Genomic DNA, 19,260 nt, shown 5'->3' on the forward strand with positions numbered 1-19,260 from the left:
TCAGGATCTCCAGAGACACAGAACAAATAGGATGTGTGTGCACGCGTGTGGGTGTGCATGTGAGCGTGTGTGGGTGTGTGTGCGTGTACCAAGAGATTTATTACAAGGAATTGGCTCACATGATCACGATGGCTGGTGAGTCCCAAGATCTGCAGAGTGACTTGGCAAGCTGGAGACCCTGGAGAGCTGACGATGTCGTTCTAGTCCGTAGGCTGGCAGGCTTGAGACCCAGCAAGAACGGATGTCTCAGTTCATGACTGAAGGCAGGAAAAGACTGATGTGCATCTCAAGCAATCAGGCAGGATGGGTTCTCCTACCCAGCCTTTCCATTCCATTCAGGCCTTCAACAGATTAAACGAGGCCCACCCACAGCTGGGAGGGCAATCTGTTCTACTCACTCAACCCATTCAAATGTTAATCTCATCCAAAAACACCGTCACAGACACACCCATAATGTTTAATCGGCCATCTGGGTACCCGTGGCCCAGTTAAGTCGACACATAAAATTAACCATCACAAGCTGAGGCTGAGAGAGAATGAATACAGGTTAGCCAGATGGGGAAGGGCATTAGGGGGAGAAAGAACAGCACCTGCCAAGGCCCAGAAGTAGTGCTGTGCATTTGAGGAACAGTAAGCATCTCAAAGTGGTGCCACAGGGTACTGCGTGGGGACACCCAGGGTACTTGGCTTGGAATAGGACGAGCCTCAGGTTTGCACAGGGTATGGGTTGGCCAAGCTGGGTTTGAGCCACAGTTGGGGCGCTGGAGCTGAGCTGTCCAGGAGGCAGCTGGCTGAGCTGGGAGCACAGGAGAGGCGTCTGTGCCACCCGCAGTCGGAGCTCCAGAGCCACCAGCCGCAGCTGCATGGCTTTGAAGACGTGGCAGGACACGAGAGGGACAGGAAGAAAGGTCAGAGGGAAAAGAGAAGGGGGCCTACGTTCAAATGAGACCCATGCAACTCTCGGCCCCGTCCACGCTCCAGGAGGGCCTCTGCGACCTGACGAGTGAGGCACTGAACCTGGGACAGCTTGTTTTCAGCAGGAACAGATAGGAGGTCATTGGGGACAGGAGGTGGCTCTTCCCGAGCTGGCAGCACCTGCCTTTCCCAATCTCCCATTGCACAACTAAGCGTCAGGAAACAGCCAGGGTGGCCCTCCCAGGCCCAGCCAACTCCACAAAGCCCAGGCCGGCCTGTGTTTGCTCTGTCCACAGTGAATCAAGCCCCAGTGGGAACAGTGACACCCCACAGTGACCGGCAGCCCGGCGCCGGGACAGTGAGGGTGGTGCAGGCAAGAAGGGGAGAGGCGGGCAGGTGCATTGCTGTCCCGGGTGGGTCAGTCCCTCTCTCTGAGCCTCAGTTTTTCCCTCTGCAAAATGGGGATGCTCTGTCCTTCCTGGCTTGCCAACCAGAGACAGGGCCATTGTTCGATAATAGTGGGGTGAACCGTATGAAACTGAATGATATTCAACTGCGTTTGACCCATCGAATCATCAAATCCACAGTTTCGTATGTTTCCGCCCAATAATAGCACCATTCAAAATAAGAGTGGCCACCATGTCTGTGCACCGACCGTGCACCGGGAGCCGTGTTGAGTGTGGCGTGTTTTCCTCTTAGACACAACCCCTGCGTCACGTGTTAGTCCCCCGACCCGTCAGATGATGGAACCAAAGTCCAAAGACGTTACATAAGCTGCCCCAAAATCACGAAAACAGGATTTGAACTTCAGCGGATCTTCTTTTGGGGACTTCCTCAGCCCCCACCCAAAGCTCCTAATGAGGACCAGTCGCTCTGCCCGAGTATTCTTCACGGCTGCTCATCCAGGAAATCACAAATTAGTCATCAGATGCAGCTCAGCCCGGGCTTTGAGGAAGACACACGTATTAAGTGGCTTTCTCAGGAAATGAATCATTTCAAATGGATGCATTTCCCTGAGTATCTAAACCTCCTTGTTTTCACCATGTCACCTTACCTCTCGGGGCCATTGTCACCTCATCTGTCTAATGGGGAAAATATCCTTTGTCCCTGAACCTTCTATAAACACATTTTTGCTTTTTGATGTCTTTAGAAGTGGGATGGAACCTGCAGTCCCTGAAATATTTATGTAACACAGAAGTCTTTCTTTCTCCCCCACCCCGGCTTGTCCTGAAACTGATGGAGATGGTTATCACCACCGGCGGACCCTTAGAAGCAAGTTGGTTTCCCTTAGCAAGCATTTGACAAATGTGAACTGATTTAATCCTCCTGACAACCCAATGAACTAGGTACCATTGGTATCCCCATTTTATAGGAAGAGAAATCGAGGCACAGAGAGGTTAAGTAACTTGTCCAAGGTCACACAGCTAGGAAGGGATAGAGCCGGACAACACTTCACCACCATCCTACACTGCCTTGATTGCTTTTCTGTCTCTTTCTTTCCTGCCAAACTCCTCTTGACATTGTGCCAGGGCCAGATGGAGTGGCGGGCTCGGAGGGCTGCCCAGAACCTCAATCCGTAGAGAGAGTAAAGCGTCTTTGAAACATAAGAAGATGGAGAAAATTGTACTGTCAGGGTGAGCGCAGGGTGCACCTGGGGGAACTACTTGGATAGCCTCCTAGAAGGAGAGTGAGACCCCGGAGGGGCAGCCTGAGCGACAGTGAGGGTGGTGAGGCCCACCCGCCCCTCCAAGGACAGCCACTCCATTGCTCACTCTAAGGGAAACTTTTGCCAACTGACAAAAACAGAAACCAGTTTAAGAGAAAAGCGTTTATTTGGGGTCAAAGAATTGCAATTGGGGGAGCACAGATCTGGTAGAAACCCAAATAGTGTCCCGGTTACAGGGCAGGGGCTCGGGGTTTTTACGGGGAGAGAAGGACGAGGTGAGTCGTATGAAAGGAGAGGTCAGTGGTACCAGATGAGGTGAGGCTAGGCTTGCACTTCAGAGATTGGCTGAGGCTCCATCATCAGGCAGAGGCTCGACTCGTGCTTCATCGATGGGTTAGCAATTCGACCACAAGCAAAGTCCTGTTCCATCAGCCCTGACAGACGGGATTCTCTTGTCCTTGCTGACTTCCCTGGAATGTTGATGGCTTGGTCCAGTTTGGAAGATGAAGAAAACAAGGCGTGCCAGCCAGTTCCTCTGCAAAGCCCGCTCCGGTCTACTTTACCATGGCGCTGCTCACGCCATCTTTCACACTTTCCCTTCTCTCTGCTCTACTCACATACTCCTGCTCACCAAATATGTGCATTTTTCTCCCACACCAAGCACTTCCCGGATTCTCCAGACACCAGTGGGGTGTCCTGCAATTCAATCCAGTTGCGACATGAACCGGAGGTAGCATCAGATCCCACAGGTTAAGGGCTCAGTCCTACAAGACTGTCCTCGCCTCAGACAGCAATCACAAGTCCGGGTTGTCACCTGGGCCGCTGACCGACCGGCTGTAAATCAGAGGCTCCCATAGCCCTCTCTTCAGGGTGTGGCAATTTGCTAGAACAGCTCACAGGACTCAGGAAAATAGTTTACTTACGAGATTCTCAGTTTGTTATAAAAGGATGCAACTCAGAAACAGTCAGAGGGGGCCGGCCCTGTGGCTGAGTAGTTAAGTTTGCGTGCTCCACCTCGGCAGCCCGGGGTTTCACCAGTTCGGATTCTGGGTGCGGGCCTAGCACTGCTCATCAGGCCATGCTGTGGTGGCATCCCACATAGAAGAACTAGAATGACTTATGGCTAGGATATACAACTATGTACTGGGGCTTTGGGGAGAAAAAAAAGGAAGATTGGCAACAGATGTTAGCTCAGGGCCAATCTTCCTCACCAAAAAAAAAATTTAAAGGCTTACAAATAACTCAAAAGAACAAAGAAAGAAAGAAACAGTCAGAAGAGGTGCCTGGGGCAAAGTAGGTGGAAAGGGGCACTAAGCTTCCACGCCTCTTCTGTAGGGGCCACCCATCCAGCTCCACATGTTTCCCACTCTGAACCCTGACATTTAGGATTTTTGTGAAAGCTTCATTACATAGACACAATTGATTAAATCATTGGTCATTCATTAGTGATCGAGTCAGTCTTGACAAAATAGAAATGGCAAGCAATAGGATATATTGGAATATATGGGGAAGCCATTTGGTTTAAACCTCACTAGGCCTGACTTTGTTTTTTTTCCAAAAGGACCTGACATGGTCATTGAGCAGGCATTGTATATCTGCTTTAAACATTTCCTATGGCAAGAACAAATGACCTTAAGATAAAGGTGCAACTTCCCCCCACATTGGCATTTCCTTAAAGATAAGCATCTTTCCTTAGGCTAGGAACTGATTACTGTGCTCACCTTTGACCACCCAGCTCACCTGTGACCACCCAGCTCGAGACAACAGACCTGCCACCCTGCTGTGGTCACCAAGTCAGCAGACCTACCTGCTGTGTCCATCAATCGCTGTGCCGACAGAGCAGCCTTGCAACTGTTGTAAAAGGGACATTTCAATCCTATGTGAAACATCCTTTTTGGGGGTATATAACCACTCTGAACACCCCACTTCTTTGGTGCCCTTTCTTCCTTTGGGAAAAAAGGCCCTGGGCCATGGTGCTCAGATTTTAGCTCAGAATAAACTCTCCCAAATTTTTATTATAGATTGGTTATGGATTATTTTCGTCGACAGTCTCCAGCCTCAGTTCCTTCTGGGAGGTCAGGGGGTAGGGCTAAAAATTCCAACCCTCTAATTCTGTGGTCACCAGAACCCCATCGTCAGGCTGTCCAGGAGCCCCCAGCCACTGGCCATCTCCTTAGCATACAAAAAGACACCACTTTGGAGATTCCAAGGCTTGGGTGCCAGGAAACAGAGGGAGAGACCAAATAGATGCTGTGTATTGTATCTCGTGCACTGTCTGTGCTTTTGCTTCAGGAGGCATGTGGGTTGGGACAGAGCGGAATTGCTTTTGACAAAAGAAAAATCAAACCCTGCTCTTTGCTTGGCTTTCCCTGTTCAAATCTGCCTATTCACACCCCCCCCCCCCATTAAAATCTTTCCATTTCTCCCAATTCCCCAGAGTCCACTGCCAACTCCTCAGCCTGGCTCCATGCCCTGCAGGCTCGGATCCCCGCAACCTCTCAGCATCCGCCCTGGTCCCTCTGTCGACATCGCAGACTCCAGCCACACAGCCCTGCCAGGTCCATCATGCCCCACGCTCTCTCACCTACGCTCTTCTCTCCCGAAGAACTCCAACCACTGTTTCAAGACTCAGATTAGACCAACGCAAATTCAAAACACGGACTGAGCTGCCCACAAAGAAAGAGAAAAAGGGAAATTCCAATTCTGGCCAGGATGAGGAGAAAGAGACTCATTTGTTCATCACCAAATTGGCACAGTGTTAAAAATCATCAGTATTCTTTCATTTCTCCTGGTTTTTTTCCTCTGTTTCAGGGGAGAGTTTTTTTAATCGTTTTAGCTGAGGTGTAACCGGCATAGACTGAAATGCACAGGTTGTCGGTTCCGGTTTGATGGGTTCTCACAGGTGTACAGTACATTATCCTCACCAGCACAATGCACATGCAGAACGTCGCCGTCCACTCCACACAGCTCTCCAGGGCCTTTTGGTCGTCAAGCTGTCCTCCTTGCCCTGGGCAACCACTGATCTGATTTCAACCACCACTGATTAATGATTAATTTTGGTGCTTCTAGAATATTACATGAATGGAATCATACAGTAGGAGCTCTAATGTTTCTGGCATCTCTTGCTCAATGTCACATTTCTGAGGCTCATTCACGTTGTTATTTGGATCCAAAGTTCATTCCTTTTTCTTGCCGAGTAACATCCCATTGTATGAAAACGCCCCAATTTGTTTTTCCATTTTCCTATCGATGGACATTTGAATTGTCTCCCAGTTTTGTCTATTCTGAATGACGCTTATAGTCTTACACAACGACACACGCTTTTCTCTCTCTTGATGGTGCGGTGAATGGAGAAAGGAATTTGGTCTCTGACACTTACCATCAGAGGGAAAAAAATCAAATATAAAACTCTACAGACAACTCTGTCTCAATAAAGCTGGAAAACATCAGACAAAATCCTATAAAGAGAGGGCATGATTCGGTAACTTAGAACCTAGGAAGCGAATGAAGCTTATGGATCCATTGCAATCGCAACTACCAACTACACCAAAACGTGAAAAATTATTCCAAATATACGAAATGAGTAAGAATACAAAATTGTACGCACACCGTAATCCATACTTGTTGAAAGTATTTAGTCATATGGATGAAGATTGGACCCCATCAGGTAGAAAGGCACATGGGCAGTGGAATTATTCATCCCACAGTTCTTACAGAGGCCACCCCGTGCTGGGCGCTGTCCCAGGACAACATCTCCTGGTGAAGAGACAGGCAGCTCCCTGTGCGCATGGCAGGGGGTAGAGACCTCACGGGGATGACTTGCTATTTTGGACGTTGGGAGATGGTTCAAGTAACACTTTTCCTGGAGTTAGACATTCAGCATAGATGGCCCCTCCTTTGGGAAGTGTCCCTGCCTGCGGGAATGGGTCAGGCCCTCTGGACTTTTGCTCTGTCACAGTTGAACTCAACTCAGTTGAACTGAACCCCTGTTTGCCATCACCCGCACCCCTAACCCTCCCCCGCCCATCGCCCCTACTCCTCACACAAGCCGGGGGGAGTCTTAGTTGCCTTCAACCTCTAATCTATGGCTGGATCCCCCTCAAGTCAGTGGGGCAGGTATTGGATGAAGATGAGAGAGATTGCTGGGAGGCCCGACTATTGAAATCCACATGTTGACAAATCTCCGTGCAGCCCACACCCACCTTGGCCTGGAACAGCCAGACCTCTAGGTCAGGGACCCAAGTTAGACCTGGGCTTAGAGGCTTTACCAACAGCTGGCATGTTGGGAAGAGGGAAGCTTGCATGCAAGGCATTTCCCCATCACTGGACTGTGTCACATGTGCCCTTAGCTCCCTATAAAGGTCACTGCACCCTGCAGCCACCAGTTGTACTTGGCTCCAGGTGCCTCCCCATTTCGCCATGGCGCTGCCCTGGGCCCTCGCCGTCCTGAGCCTCCTTCCTCTGCTGGAAGCCAGGAGCCTGGGGTGTGCCAACTTCACAGCAGCGCCTATGACCAATGCCACCCTGGATCATGTGAGTGCTGGGCCCCAGGGGCAGCTGCCTCTCTCTCTGGGCTTCCCTCTCCCCTGCTGGCTTGTGGTCAACCCCCTCCCCTGACTCGGCCCTTTCCTCTCATGGCTCTGGGGGTGAAATTCTGACCAACCTCGCAACTCAGAAGCCTCGTTGTCAGGTCCCCAGCAGGGGACAATTCTGTCCTGGGCAAAGAGGGGTGACTGGGGTGGGGGGATGTCTGACCCTCAGCGTGAGCTTCTGCATGTCCTCTCCTCACCTGGGCCCCCATCCCCCTGTTTGCAAACTGGAGGGAGAGGTGTGCCAGAGTCTTGTCCCAGGGGACCATCGAGACTCCGGCTCCCAGCATCCTTCACCTGCTCCTGGCTTCTCCCCAGATCTCTGGCAAGTGGTTTTACATTGCGGGAGCCTCCCACAACCCTGAGTACCTTGAGGTTATGAAGACATATCAGGCATCCTACTTTTACTGTGACGCCAACCATACAGAGGACACGATACAGTTCAGGGAGTACTCGACCATGTGAGACCCCCACACGCCCAGCCCAGCCCCAGCTTCTGGCTTCTACCCTGAGCCGCCGGAGGACCTGGAGCAAGTCCTGTCCCCTTCCTGGCCTCGGCCTTCCCCTCCATGGAATGGGGAGGGCTGACCCAATTGCCAGCAGACTCCTGACCCCAGGTGGCTGTGATGGGCGATTGTCTCTCCTTGACCGACCTACTATTTTTCTGCCCCTTTTGTCTGGCTTTAGTGGGAACAAGTGTGTCTATAACTTCAGCATCTTGACTGTCCAGCGGGAGAATGGGACCATAACCACAAACGGTGAGGCCAGCCCTCGGGCACAGGGCTGCTGTGTGGAATGGGGAGGACGTGGGTCCCAGCCTACAGGAGGGGATGAGGCTAAAGCCCCGGGGGCCTTGGGCAGAGAGAATATGGGACAGGCCCACTTCTTCTTCTATCCGTGCTGCCAGCCCCTGCGCACTGCAATAATCAGTAATGACAGCCACCAGTTTCGAGTTCTGACTTTGTGCCCGGCACCCTGAAGCCCTTGACATGACTTAATCCACTTAATTCTCACAGACAGCCCTAGGAGGACATTCCAGGGATTGGATGAGGACACAGAAACACAGAGATGTCAGGTAGTTTCCCAAGGTCACACACTTGCCGTGAGAACTCGGATCAAACCCCAGGCTGGGTCCATCCCGCCTCTCTCTCACTGCTCTCTATCCTCTGGGAGCTCAGGTGGCAGCCTGCACGTTGGGCTGACAGTGACTTCACCCCTGTCCCCAACATCACCGCAGAGAGGGCACATAGTAGGAGCACACGGTGGCATTGGACGTGGACCCACAGGACGTAGCAGCCTGGGGGCTCCTCCCTGGGCATCATTTTCTCTGTCTGCAAAATGGGCAGAAAGTTGCTGACGGCCACAGTCCGCGTGCAGCTCCTGGGCTTCCACACGAGCACGGGGCTCCCTCAGGGCCTGGTGCACAGTAGGAGCCAGGGACATGGGGCCCATGTGAGCCCCTGGCTGTCACCCATGGGCCTTGTGGCCCTGGGCACACAAATGTCCTCGCCTGTGAGATAGGAACTGCAGTGCCACCCCACGGTCTCACCAGAGGCTTCCTCCTCCAGAGATGGGCAGAGAACACATTGGCCATGTTTGGTTCACCAAGGACCCCAGTATCATCCTGTTTGTCTACTTCCCGGATGATAAGCAGAAAATAGCACTGTTCTTCTGCGGTACGTGCCCCTCCAACACCCGGTCCACCCAGGCCTGACCCTGGGACCACCCGATCCTGGGGCTGGGCCCTCAGAACCCCAAGCTTCCCTGGCCTCCCACCCAGGGCTCCCAGCATCCTCACCATGTCCCATGCTCCCTCCTGCAGCGGACAAGGCGAACGTGACCGAGGAGCAGATGAGAGAGTTCCATGAAGCCATCGTGTGCGTGGGCATGGACAAGTCGGAAATCATGTACACCGACGAGAAACAGGTGAGTGCAAGGAGGGCTGGGCAGTGGGCACCCTGAGGGTGGTCCCGCCTGGGGCAGCCCCTGGGGCTCAGGGAGGCAAAGCGGCTGGCCAAGATGAGACACCTGTGACACCAGTCGCAAAAATACCTCCGCCATTGCTCCCGGGAACCATGGGAAAGGGCTGATGGACACAGGCGCTGGAAGTGGTCCCCTGGCCTGCAGCCTGCCGCTCCATCTCCTGGCTGGGGGACCTCGGAGGCCACACAGCCTCCAGGAGCCTCAGTTGGAACATCTGCACTATGGTGCTGAGGATTCAGGAGGTCAGCATGAGGGATGGGCGGGCATAAGTGCTCAGTAAACGCCAGCCTTTCCCAAGGGTTTGAGGTCCCATTTTAGAGGTGAATAAGCTGAGGCTCAGAGAGGGAAAGTGACTCGCCCAAGGTCACCCAGCTCGGAAGTAGCAGAGCCAGGTGGGCTGGACTGCAGTCCACAGGTCATTGCATCTTCCCCCAGGGACCCCTGCCGGCCCCGTCACTGTGCTCTCTCTCCCCATCTTCTAGGATCAGTGTGGGCCTCTGGAGAAGCAGCACGAGGAGGAAAGGAAGAAGAAACAGGAGGAGGCCTAGGAGGACGCAGCCCTGGGTTGGGGCCTCGGGGACTTGGGGGCGTCCTCAGCCCCCGTCCACCCTTTGTACCTCCATTCCTTCCCTCAGTGGCAACAATAAAGTTTCTGCCTTTGGGACGGGCAGTTGTCATTCAGTCATTCCGTCATTCGCTCCTTCATTCATTCATTCCCGTTGAAGCCTGCCCTGAGTTGAGCGCTGGCCGAGCACTGGACAAGGCCCTGCCCCTGGTTGGAAGGGCCCCCGCTGGAAGCCCCAGCACCCGTGCCAGGACAGATGACCACATGCCTGAGCGCTGTGGGAGCCCAGTTCGGAGACGGTTCTCCCTGTGTAGGGAAGTCTGGGTGGGCTGCCTGGAAGGGGCGTCTGAACCAGTGTGGAAAGATAGGAACTGGACACCACGTCTGTTCCTGCTGCGGCCCAAGGATCTGGGAGGGCGCGTTTGAGGAAATTGAGGCAGAGTACCCCATGTAGGGGTTCAGGTGGACGAGGGGCAGGGAGGACTCGGGCGTGTGGTCCGAGCAAGAGGGACATTACTGAGGACATCCCCTTGGCCCTGAGGGGAGACGAGGGGGCAGGGGCCGGACAGGAGGCAGGAAGGCGGACTGTGAGGAGCATCCTGGCAAGGGCCGGGGACTTGGCCAGCCTGGGGCAGACTCGGAGATGTGGGGGCTTGGGGCCTCGGCTAGAGGGGCCGTGTGTCTCCATGACACGTCCTAAGACACCTGCCTGACACCAGGAGGAGGACGCGACACCTATGGGTGAGGTCATCCCCTGGGAGCCAGGGCCCCTCCTCCCAGGCCCCCCCAGTCGAAAGGTTTATGGCTCTGAGACACGCCAATGGGGAAAGTAGGAGACACAGAAGCCACCAGAGGGAGGCAGGCGGAGTCAGGAAAGTGCACCCAGCAGGCCCCCTGGGGGGGAGGGGCCTTAGCGTCCAACCTCCCCCCTACAACTGACTTCAGGGACCACAAATTGAGGACACACACCACAGACCTGGGTGCCTTTGGCAATGTTGGCCCACTTCTTTTCTTTTTGAGATTGATTTTCATTCTCTTCATTTGCCATCGTAAAGAAAATAGATTTTTAAATGCCTCAAATATACAGATATCACTGATGCACACACATTCCAGAAGAGCTGAGGTACGCGTTGCTACAGGGTGGGGGCAGGACACGGCCTGGGAGGAGCTGCCCACTGGCCAGAGTCCCAGGGACCCCGGAGTAGAGCGGGGTCTCAGAGGAGGTGTGGGAGGGACCGTGGCGGCGGGCTTCCTGGGCCCTCCGTGGGTGTGTCTGTCCCTGGAGCCCCTGGGAAAGGCCTCGCCACCCACGGGGAGGCTGGGCGCACGTCACCCTCAGCTGTGCCATCCTACAATGGCCCAGTGGTCTCAAGGTGCCCCATGGGCCACCAGTCACCAGGGGAGGGTTCTCAGCCACGTCCGTCCCAGAGACGGCTGCTCCGGAGAGGCTGGTGACAGTTGGTGGCAGGTGTGCCCCAGAGCCCCTGGCCTCTCCCTTCTTCTCCGGCCTCCTACAGAGGATGCAAGACAGGAGCCCTCCTCAGTTTACAACATCTGTCCATCCGTCTATAAATCCATATTATTGGCTGGAGGAGGACAAGTGCAGGACGAGGAGCCCCCACGGTGGCGCCTGGACGGAGGGTAGCCTCGGTCCCAGCAGATGCTCCAGGGCTGGTCCCCTGGGCAGCCACTTCTCTTGATGACCAGCGTGTTGCCCCTTCTGGTCTGAGAACACTGAGGCTGAGCAGGCAGGGCCTGTGCTGGGGGGCCTCCTCCTGAGGGTCCCCGGGGCCTTCAGAAGGGGCTTCAGCTGACTCCTCGCCCAGAAACAGTGGCGGCCTGCACCCTGCCCCGTGGGTCCCTGGCTCCGAGTGGGGTAGAGGGGACAGGAGCCCCGCAGGCTGGGGGCCTGGCACAGCTCAGCCTCCAGGGCGCGGCTCAGCTGCCGGCTGCGGGAGCGCACGTGCATGGCCGCCCCGACGGCGCGGCTCAGGGCCTGGTGCAGGGCCTCCAGGTCCTCCAGGTCCAGCTGGACGGAGTGCCGGGGGCCCTGGGCCGGCTGGGCGGAGGAAGAGGAGTGCCACTCGGAGGCTGGTCGGGCTGAGGTAGGTCCTGGGGACGCGAAGAACCTGAGGAGAGAGGGCAGAGAGAGCGTCAGCCACAGAGAGGGCAGGGGCGCCAAGGAGCCGGGGTTTGGAGCCAACCGTCCTAAGGCCCTACTGGGCCTCTGATCCTGATGCTCTGGACCTCAGTTTCTCCACCTCTAAATAGGAAGAGTAAAGGCCTACTTGGAGGGATGTGTTAGAAAGATGAAGGAAGAAAACAGGCGTGTCTGACCCAGAACAGGGGCTCAGGAAGGAGTAGTTCAATCTGCCCATTCATTCAATATTTCCTCACCACAGAGCATGTGCCAGCCCCTGTGCTCGGCCCTGGGGTTCAATGTGGAAGGAACAACATGGACCCCGAGGCCTCCTTGGACCTTCTAATCCCAGAGCCAGATCTCAGGGAGACCAGGATCACCCCAGGCTCTGCAGAAAACCCCCTTCCTGGCAGAGGTCACATACGGGAGTCCCGCGTGCCAGTGGGGGCACTGGAACAATGAGAAAAGAACAGTTAGGGGCCTGCAGGAGGCGGCGGGTCTGGTCCACTCACCCGGGCCAGCAGGTGGAGAGGTCCCTGCCCAGCCTGGCCCTGCAGGACTTGGGCTGGTGGGTTAAAGTCTGAGGACCATGGGCCGATCTCATGAGATGCAGCACCCATTTTCTAGGGAGTGACTCCTGCATTCATTGGAGGCCACGCAGTGTAGGGTTCCTAGAAAGTGGTGATGGGCAAGAAGAGGGCGTGGCCCTGTGTCTGGAATAAAGTGTGGCAGGGAGACAGAGGGAAAAGAAGCAGCTTGCCCAAATAAAGCAGGAAGGAGGAGGGAGGACCTGGCTGGAGTCTTTCCCTGGCGTCTTGCCTGGCAGATGTGAACTCTGCTCTCATTGCTGACCCCCTACTCTCTAAGCTCCATTATGGACAGAGTGAGAAAGGGGCTTTGCTGGGATCTGAACATCGTCTCTCCAGAGAAGACACACAGATGGCCAGCAAGCACATGAACCGATGCTCCCCTCCAGCAGCAGGACCCTGGCGCAGGCTCTCCTCCTGCAAGGGCTCCAGTTCCCCACCGGAAACAGCCATATGGAGCTGCGTCCCCTGCCATATCCCACAGGATCATCTAGCTAACAGCTCTGTGCGGGGCCTGGCCACGGAAACGCTCTGTAAGTGCAGCCACTGAGGCCCATGACCGGAGGGCTGGGCGGGCAGGGCTGGGTCCACACCCGGAGCCACTGAGCTCCCAGGAGATGCTGATCCGAATCAGCTGAACCCAATAAACAGGCTTCTGAATCCTCCTCCCTCCTTCAGGGACTATGCGGGGTGAGTGCTGGGCTCCCACACACCCCGAACTTCTGAGAATTGGAGGACCAGCTCGGCCTGAAAGTTACCCAAAACTCCCCACGGGCAGAACTGAAAAAAAACAAGAACGAAAACACAAACAGCCAAACAGAAAACCAACAAAAAGCCATCCTGGCCTGAAAGCCTCCGACGCAGGCGCTGTGCGGCGGCCGACCAGCAGGGGGCAGCGCAGGCCCGGTCCGCTTCCTGAAGCGCAGGGCCGCGGCCACTGAGCATGCGCAGTCTGCTGATTGACAGCTGGAGACTCTCCTGGGCACAATCAGGGCCAATTTCAGCAGCCTCAGACGCGCTGTGGGTACCGGCCGCCCTCCGTGTACGACGGGCCCCCCAGACACTAGTTCACTTGATCCTCACTACAGCCCACTTCACAGAGGGGAAACTGAGGCCCAGAGGAGCAGTGTGACCCGTCCAAGGTGACAAGGCTCCTACTGGCGGTCTGTCAGGCACTAAGGACCAGGGCCTTTCCCCTCCCCGTGTCCGTCCAGGCCTGGGGACAGAAGACTGGCTAGTTGTGTCCACAGGCCTGAGACTCAAAGGACATGGAACGAAGGGGACAGACCCCTGGCTCCCACAGGCGCTCAGAGCTGCATCCTGGTCCCCAAATTCCAGCGAGACCGTCCTGCCCGATGAGCGGGGCACAGCGGGCATCTCCACGAGCTCCGCGCAGACCTGCGCATGCGCCTTGGCCTCACACAGAGGATGGAACTGGGGTTCCCTAAAGACCCGTCCCCAGTGGGCTGCAGGGCAGGGACCACCTTGGGGGCGGGAGTCCTCGTGGGGACTGAGCTTGGATGGGGCCATAGCCTCTGTTCCCACCCAGCAACCTCCATCACAGGGACGCTGGCCCCTCGCTGTCCTCAGACACAGGCCTCTGAGGACAGGCCATTGAAGAGGATGCCCCACGGATGCATTGATGCTGGACACTCCTTGTGTGTCCACTTTTCTGGCTCCATCTGGTGACACCTCTCTGTCCACGTTCCTGCACGTTCGGTGAGCAGAGCCGAATCTGAGGTTCACACACTCACACGCAGGGCCTCTGAGAAGCTGTTCGGAAACCCCAGCGACAATTTCTCCAGACAGAGACGAGGGTGCAGAGTAAGGAGGGCGTTGGCTCACGTTCCACTTGACACTTGGAGTTCGGCCCCCGCCTCGGCCCCTGGGCTGCCCTCCCTCCCCTCTCTGTCTGTGGAAACCCTAACTTCCCGTCCAGACCCGGGTTCTTCCTGCCCTGACTCAGCCCCTCGCTCCTGGGTCCCCCAAAACTTTCCCATCTTGTTCAAGCTCATGTCTCTACTCCCAGCAGAAGATGCTTGTCCCTCTGTCTCCCCACCAGATAGTGAGCCAGGGCTTCCCCATCTCACACCCCGGTACCCTACAGCTCAGAGATGCTCAGGAAATTCTACTGAAGGGACCCCCGGCTCCAGAGGAGCAAAGTGCAGGCCGTGCATGGGGAGAGGACGCGGAGAGGCCATGGGACTTCCCTCCACCACCGGAACGGGACCAGGCTGGGAGATGCTGGGGTGCCCTCTGCAAGGCTGCTGTCCTCCCGGTGGAGCCCCCAAAGCAGCCAGCCTGAGATGGGACCTCATGAGCTGCCAGCATCTGGCAGGAAATCCTGTCAGCATTTCTCTCCATCCCTCCCTGAAGCTCCAGAGTCTGGTTCTGAGGGCGTGGTGGGCATGGCGGCAGAGGATCCCCCTAAACCCCCCCATAAACGCCCTCCTCAGAGAGTGTCAGGGTGTGGGCCCGGCCTGGCTGTCCTCAGGCTGCGACAGGCTCTCCATCCACTCCTGGGCCAGCTGTTGGGCGAGGAGCCCCTCAGGGTGACTTCTTGCCTGGTGGCCCCTGGCCCGAGGGGTGAGTGTGTGCTGGCGCCACCTCCAGCTCTCGGATGAGTGCACAGAAGGAGCGGGGACCCCTTTCTGGCTCTGCCCCAGCACAGAGTCCAGGGTGGTGGTTCCCTGGGAACTCCCCAAGCGGGCACATGTTGGGGTTTCCCAGGTGAACTGTGGGGGCACTGGCTCTGGGGAGCTCCGTCCCCAGGTGACCCCTGGGAGGCAGGGCTGAGGCTGCATGCTGCCTGCAGACCCGGAGGGCAGCTCTGGTTCCTTTCTCAGGCCCAAGGCTGCTGAATGGGGCGGGGACTCGGAATCCCACTCGGGGGTCCCCTGCCGTCTCTGGGTTGTTTGTGTGAGAGTCTCAGTCTCTCTGACTTAATTCCTCAGTGGTTGAATGCCAGCTGGCCCTTCAAATGCTTCTTCCCTGCAAACTCACTCCCCTCCTGAGTTCCCATCTCTGGATCGGCGCCAACTGTTTGGTCAGCCAGAAATCTGAGTCGTTCTAGACCCTTCTCCTTCCCTGAGCACCCCAGAGAGTTAGCCAGCTCCCAAGTCCTGTGGGTCCAACGTCTAACATCTCTTCTCAGATGCACCCCCTCCCCACTGGTCCCTCATCCCTCCCGGGGTGAGGCAGGCTTCTCAGCAGTCTCTCGGCCTCTTTCCTCACCCTCCTGGTGGCCTGAGAGCTGGCTCTACAACGTACCCCGACCACACCCCTGCCTGCTGGGCACCCATCACTGTCCTCGGATGGGGCTGCAGGCATCCACGAACATTCCGTGAGCACCTTCTCTGAGCCCCGCCACCCTCGGGAGGCCTCCCCGACCACACGGTGCAAGAAATGGACTCACCATGGTATTGGGAAACAAGCTTGGATATTGCAAGAATTTGTTGGCTTTATGCTGAAAGGGAGAAACTGGGAAGTTAGTCACTTGTCCTTTCTCTGAGCCCTAAGTCTCCTCTGATGCTCCCTGAGCTCTGAAGCAGGTCCGTCTCCTGTGTCGGTAGCAGCATCCTCCACAAAGGCTCAGCACAGCCGGGGACAGCAGCCCGATGGTTCAGGGACCGAGTGCCAAATGCGAGGAACTGTTCCCCAGGGTGTGAACAGTGTTGGTTGTGAAAAAGGATGTTGAGGGCTGTGGGTCACTCTGTGTTGGTAGCAGACCCAGAACCCAAGTGACACAGGTGCTCACGTGTTCTTCAGTAAACTCTGCGTGTGTGTGTGTGTGTGTGTCTGTGTGTCTGTGTGTGATATGTGGGACCCTCTAAATTCTGGGCTCTGGGCAGGAGCCCGAATGGCCTAGGTCTCATGGAGGTGCTGTCCCACCCATCGCGCGGCTTCTCCTTGAAATAAAGTGTCTCGCGTGTGTCCCCCTCCCGACATCTCACACCTGGACCACTCCCGCAGCCTCCCGCTGCTCTCCGAGACCCTCTCCCGTCCTCTGTCCTCCCACCCTCCCCACTGCACACACAGGGATCCATCTACAGAACAAGCTGACTGTCCACCCCACACAGTCTTTCAGTTTCTCCTGAATTCCCCAGAGTGCACTGCGAACTCCTCAGCCTGGCTCCATGCCCTGCAGCCTCGGATCCCAGCAACCTCTCAGCATCTGCCCTGGTCCCTCCAACACCATCGCAGGCTCCAGCCACAGAGCCGTGCCAGGTCCTTCCTCCCCACATTCTCTCGTCTGCATTCTGCCCTCCTGAAGAACTACAACCATTTCTTCAAGACTCAGATTAGAGCAACGCAAATTCAAAACCCGACCTGAGCTGGCCAAAAAGAAAGTGAAAAAGGGAAGTTCCATCTCTGGCCGTCATGTGGAGAAAGAGACTCATTTATTCCTTGCGTAATTAACACAGCATTAAAAATCATCAGTGTTTTTTCATCCTTTATTCGTCCTGTTCTGTTTTCTCTGTTTTGGGGCAGAGATTTTTGAATCGTCTTAGCTGAGGTGTAACTGGCATACAGTGAAATGCACACGTTGTCGGTTCCGGTTCAATGGGTTCTCACAGGTGCACAGTACGTGTGTCCTCACCAGCACAGTGCACATGCAGAACATCGCCGTCCACTGCACACACTTCTCCTGGGCCTTTTGACAATCACGCTGTCCTCCTCGCCCTGGGCAGCCACCGACCTGATTTCCGTCATTATAGATTAGCATTGGCGCGTCTAGAACTTGACATGAATGGAATCTGACGGTAGGAGCTCTGCTGAGTCTGGCTTCCTTTGCTCAGTGCCACGTTTCTGAGATTCATTCACGTTGTCTGGATCTGCTTTCACTCCTTTTCATTGCTGAGTGACATCCCATGGTATGAAAACGCCCCAGTTGGTTTTTCCACTTTCATATCCATGGACATTCGAATGGTTTCCAGTTTCTGGTATTTTGAATAACGCTACAGTCTTCCACATGACACACGCTTCTCTCTCTCGTGATGGTGCAGCGAGTAGAGACAGGAATTCGATCTCTCACATTTAACATGAGAGGAGAACATCACAATAAAAAACGGTACAGACATGTGTCTCAATAAAGCTGGAAAACCTCAAACAAAATACTATGGAAATAAAGAGAGGACACGACCCGGTAAGTCATGTCAACAGAAATCACCCTTGATCAAGCTATAAATCAAAACTGGGGTGAGTTTATTATGAGCCAGATCTGAGGACCAGCCCGGGGCCTTCCTTCCCCAAGGAGGGAGGGGCACCAAAGACGTGGGGTGTGCAGAGTGAGTTATGGACTGTCTTGGAACCAAGATGTATGCCTCACATAGGAGAGGAATGTCCTTTTACAAATGTCGTGAGACCTTAGGTGGCACAGCAGGTCAGTGGTGACAAGGTGAGTGGTCACAAGGTGATCACAGCAGGTCGGGAACTAATCCTTCGTTTAGGGAGAGACACTTAACCTTAAAGAAATCCCATTGTGGGGCTGTTCCATCTGTATCTAAGGGCATCAGCTTGTCTTTGGGACATCGTAAATGCATGAAGCAGATGTACAAAGCACACTCAACAGGCCACGTCAGGCCCTTTTGGAAAGAGAAGATCAGGCCGAACTAGTTTTAAAGCAAATGGCTTCATCATAAGTTCCAATCTATACTGTTGCTTTTCATTTATTGATCAGTTAGAATCTGGGAAGCGAATGAAAGCTTATGTATCCATTCAACTCACAACTACTGACTACACCAAAACATGAAAAATTGTTGAAAATATATCAAACGAAGAAGAATACAAAATGGTCGGCACACAGTAATAGTATTTTTCAATATTTCATAACATTGGCAATTTCACTCGTACATTATTGTCTGTCGGTCACCATCTAAATGTGCCCCTTTACCCCGTATGCCCACCCCCTAACCCCCTTTCCCTCTGGTAACCACTCATCTGTTCTCTTTGTCCAGGTGTCTGTTTATCCTCCACATAGGAGTGAAATCATGTGCTGTTTGTCTTTCTCCATCTGGCTTCTTTCGCTTAACATCATACCCTCAAGGGCCATCCATGTTCTGGAGAATGGCACAGTTTTGTCTTTTTTATAGCTGCATAGTATTCTGTTGTGTCTATACACCACCTCTTCTTTGCCCATTCATCAGTCGATGGGCACTTGGGTTGCTCCCACATGTTGGCCATTGTGAATAATCCTGCAATGGACATAGGGGTACATAAGTCTCTTTGAATTGTTGATTTCAAGGTCTTTGGATAAATACCCAGCTATCTAGCTGGGCCCTATTGTATTTTTATTTTTAATTTTTTGAGAAATCCCTGTAGTGTTTTCCATAGCGGCTGCAGCAGTTTGCATTCCCACCAGCAGTGTACAAGGCTTCCCTTTTCTCCACACCCTCTCCAACAATTGTTATTTTTTGTCTTGGTGATTATAGCTATTCTAACCATGGTGAGGATGTCTTAGTGAGTTTGATTTCCGTTTCCCTGATGATTAGCGATATTGAAGGTGTCTTCGTGTGCCTGTTGGCCCTCTGTGTGTCTTCTTTAGAAAAGTGTTGGTTCCTATCCTCTGATCAGTTTTTGATCAGGTTGTTTGGGTCTTCTTTGTTCGGTTGTGTGAGTTCTTTATATGTTATGCAGATTAAACCCTTGTAAGCTATAGGATTTGCCAATGTTTTCTCCCAGTTGGTGGGTGGCCCTTTCGTTTTGTTACTGGTTTCTGTGGTAATTTATCCTCTGTCATTTCTAATTTTATTTATATGAGCCTTCTCTCTTTTTTTCTTCGGTAGTCTAGCTAAGGGTTTGTCCACTTTGCTTAT

The 19,260-nt window shown here is 54.4% G+C and overlaps 2 protein-coding genes across 12 annotated transcripts in view; one reads left to right on the top strand and one right to left on the bottom strand.

Annotated features, from left to right (window-relative positions):
• The first annotated feature begins 6,925 nt into the window (after positions 1-6,925).
• Positions 6,926-9,817, top strand: LOC100051562 (alpha-1-acid glycoprotein 2). Of its 2 annotated transcripts, none has more exons than XM_001488131.3 (6): positions 6,926-7,114; positions 7,489-7,631; positions 7,858-7,928; positions 8,739-8,846; positions 8,993-9,096; positions 9,636-9,817. In XM_001488131.3, exons 1-6 carry the CDS (start codon positions 7,001-7,003, stop codon positions 9,699-9,701), a joined length of 606 nt encoding a protein of 201 aa, XP_001488181.1. In that variant the 5' UTR covers positions 6,926-7,000; the 3' UTR covers positions 9,702-9,817. The 2 variants fall into 2 exon arrangements, 1 of the variants encoding a protein (XP_001488181.1); XR_011432632.1 differs by having other exon boundaries at positions 6,953-7,114; positions 8,187-8,846.
• Positions 9,818-10,717: 900 nt separating this feature from the next.
• The window catches only part of AKNA (AT-hook transcription factor), a 103,376-nt gene continuing 94,833 nt past the window's right edge, over positions 10,718-19,260 (bottom strand). For all 10 annotated transcript variants that reach the window (XM_070251683.1, XM_070251686.1, XM_070251684.1 and 7 more), the window contains one exon: positions 10,718-11,847. In XM_070251683.1, the coding sequence (XP_070107784.1) occupies positions 11,298-11,847 (550 nt within the window). In that variant the 3' untranslated portion in view covers positions 10,718-11,297. The remainder of the gene's footprint in view (positions 11,848-19,260) is intronic.

Source organism: Equus caballus, chromosome 25 (assembly GCF_041296265.1).
Source record: "Equus caballus isolate H_3958 breed thoroughbred chromosome 25, TB-T2T, whole genome shotgun sequence".
NCBI lineage: Eukaryota > Metazoa > Chordata > Mammalia > Perissodactyla > Equidae > Equus > Equus caballus.

Bases quoted from the DNA above. Each gene is read 5' to 3' on its own strand.
- LOC100051562 (XM_001488131.3), top strand. From the start codon at position 7,001: ATGGCGCTGCCCTGGGCCCTCGCCGTCCTGAGCCTCCTTCCTCTGCTG. The intron at 7,632-7,857 runs GTGAGACCCCCA...GTCTGGCTTTAG, and splicing joins TTCAGGGAGTACTCGACCAT to TGGGAACAAGTGTGTCTATA. The intron at 8,847-8,992 runs GTACGTGCCCCT...TCCCTCCTGCAG, and splicing joins AATAGCACTGTTCTTCTGCG to CGGACAAGGCGAACGTGACC.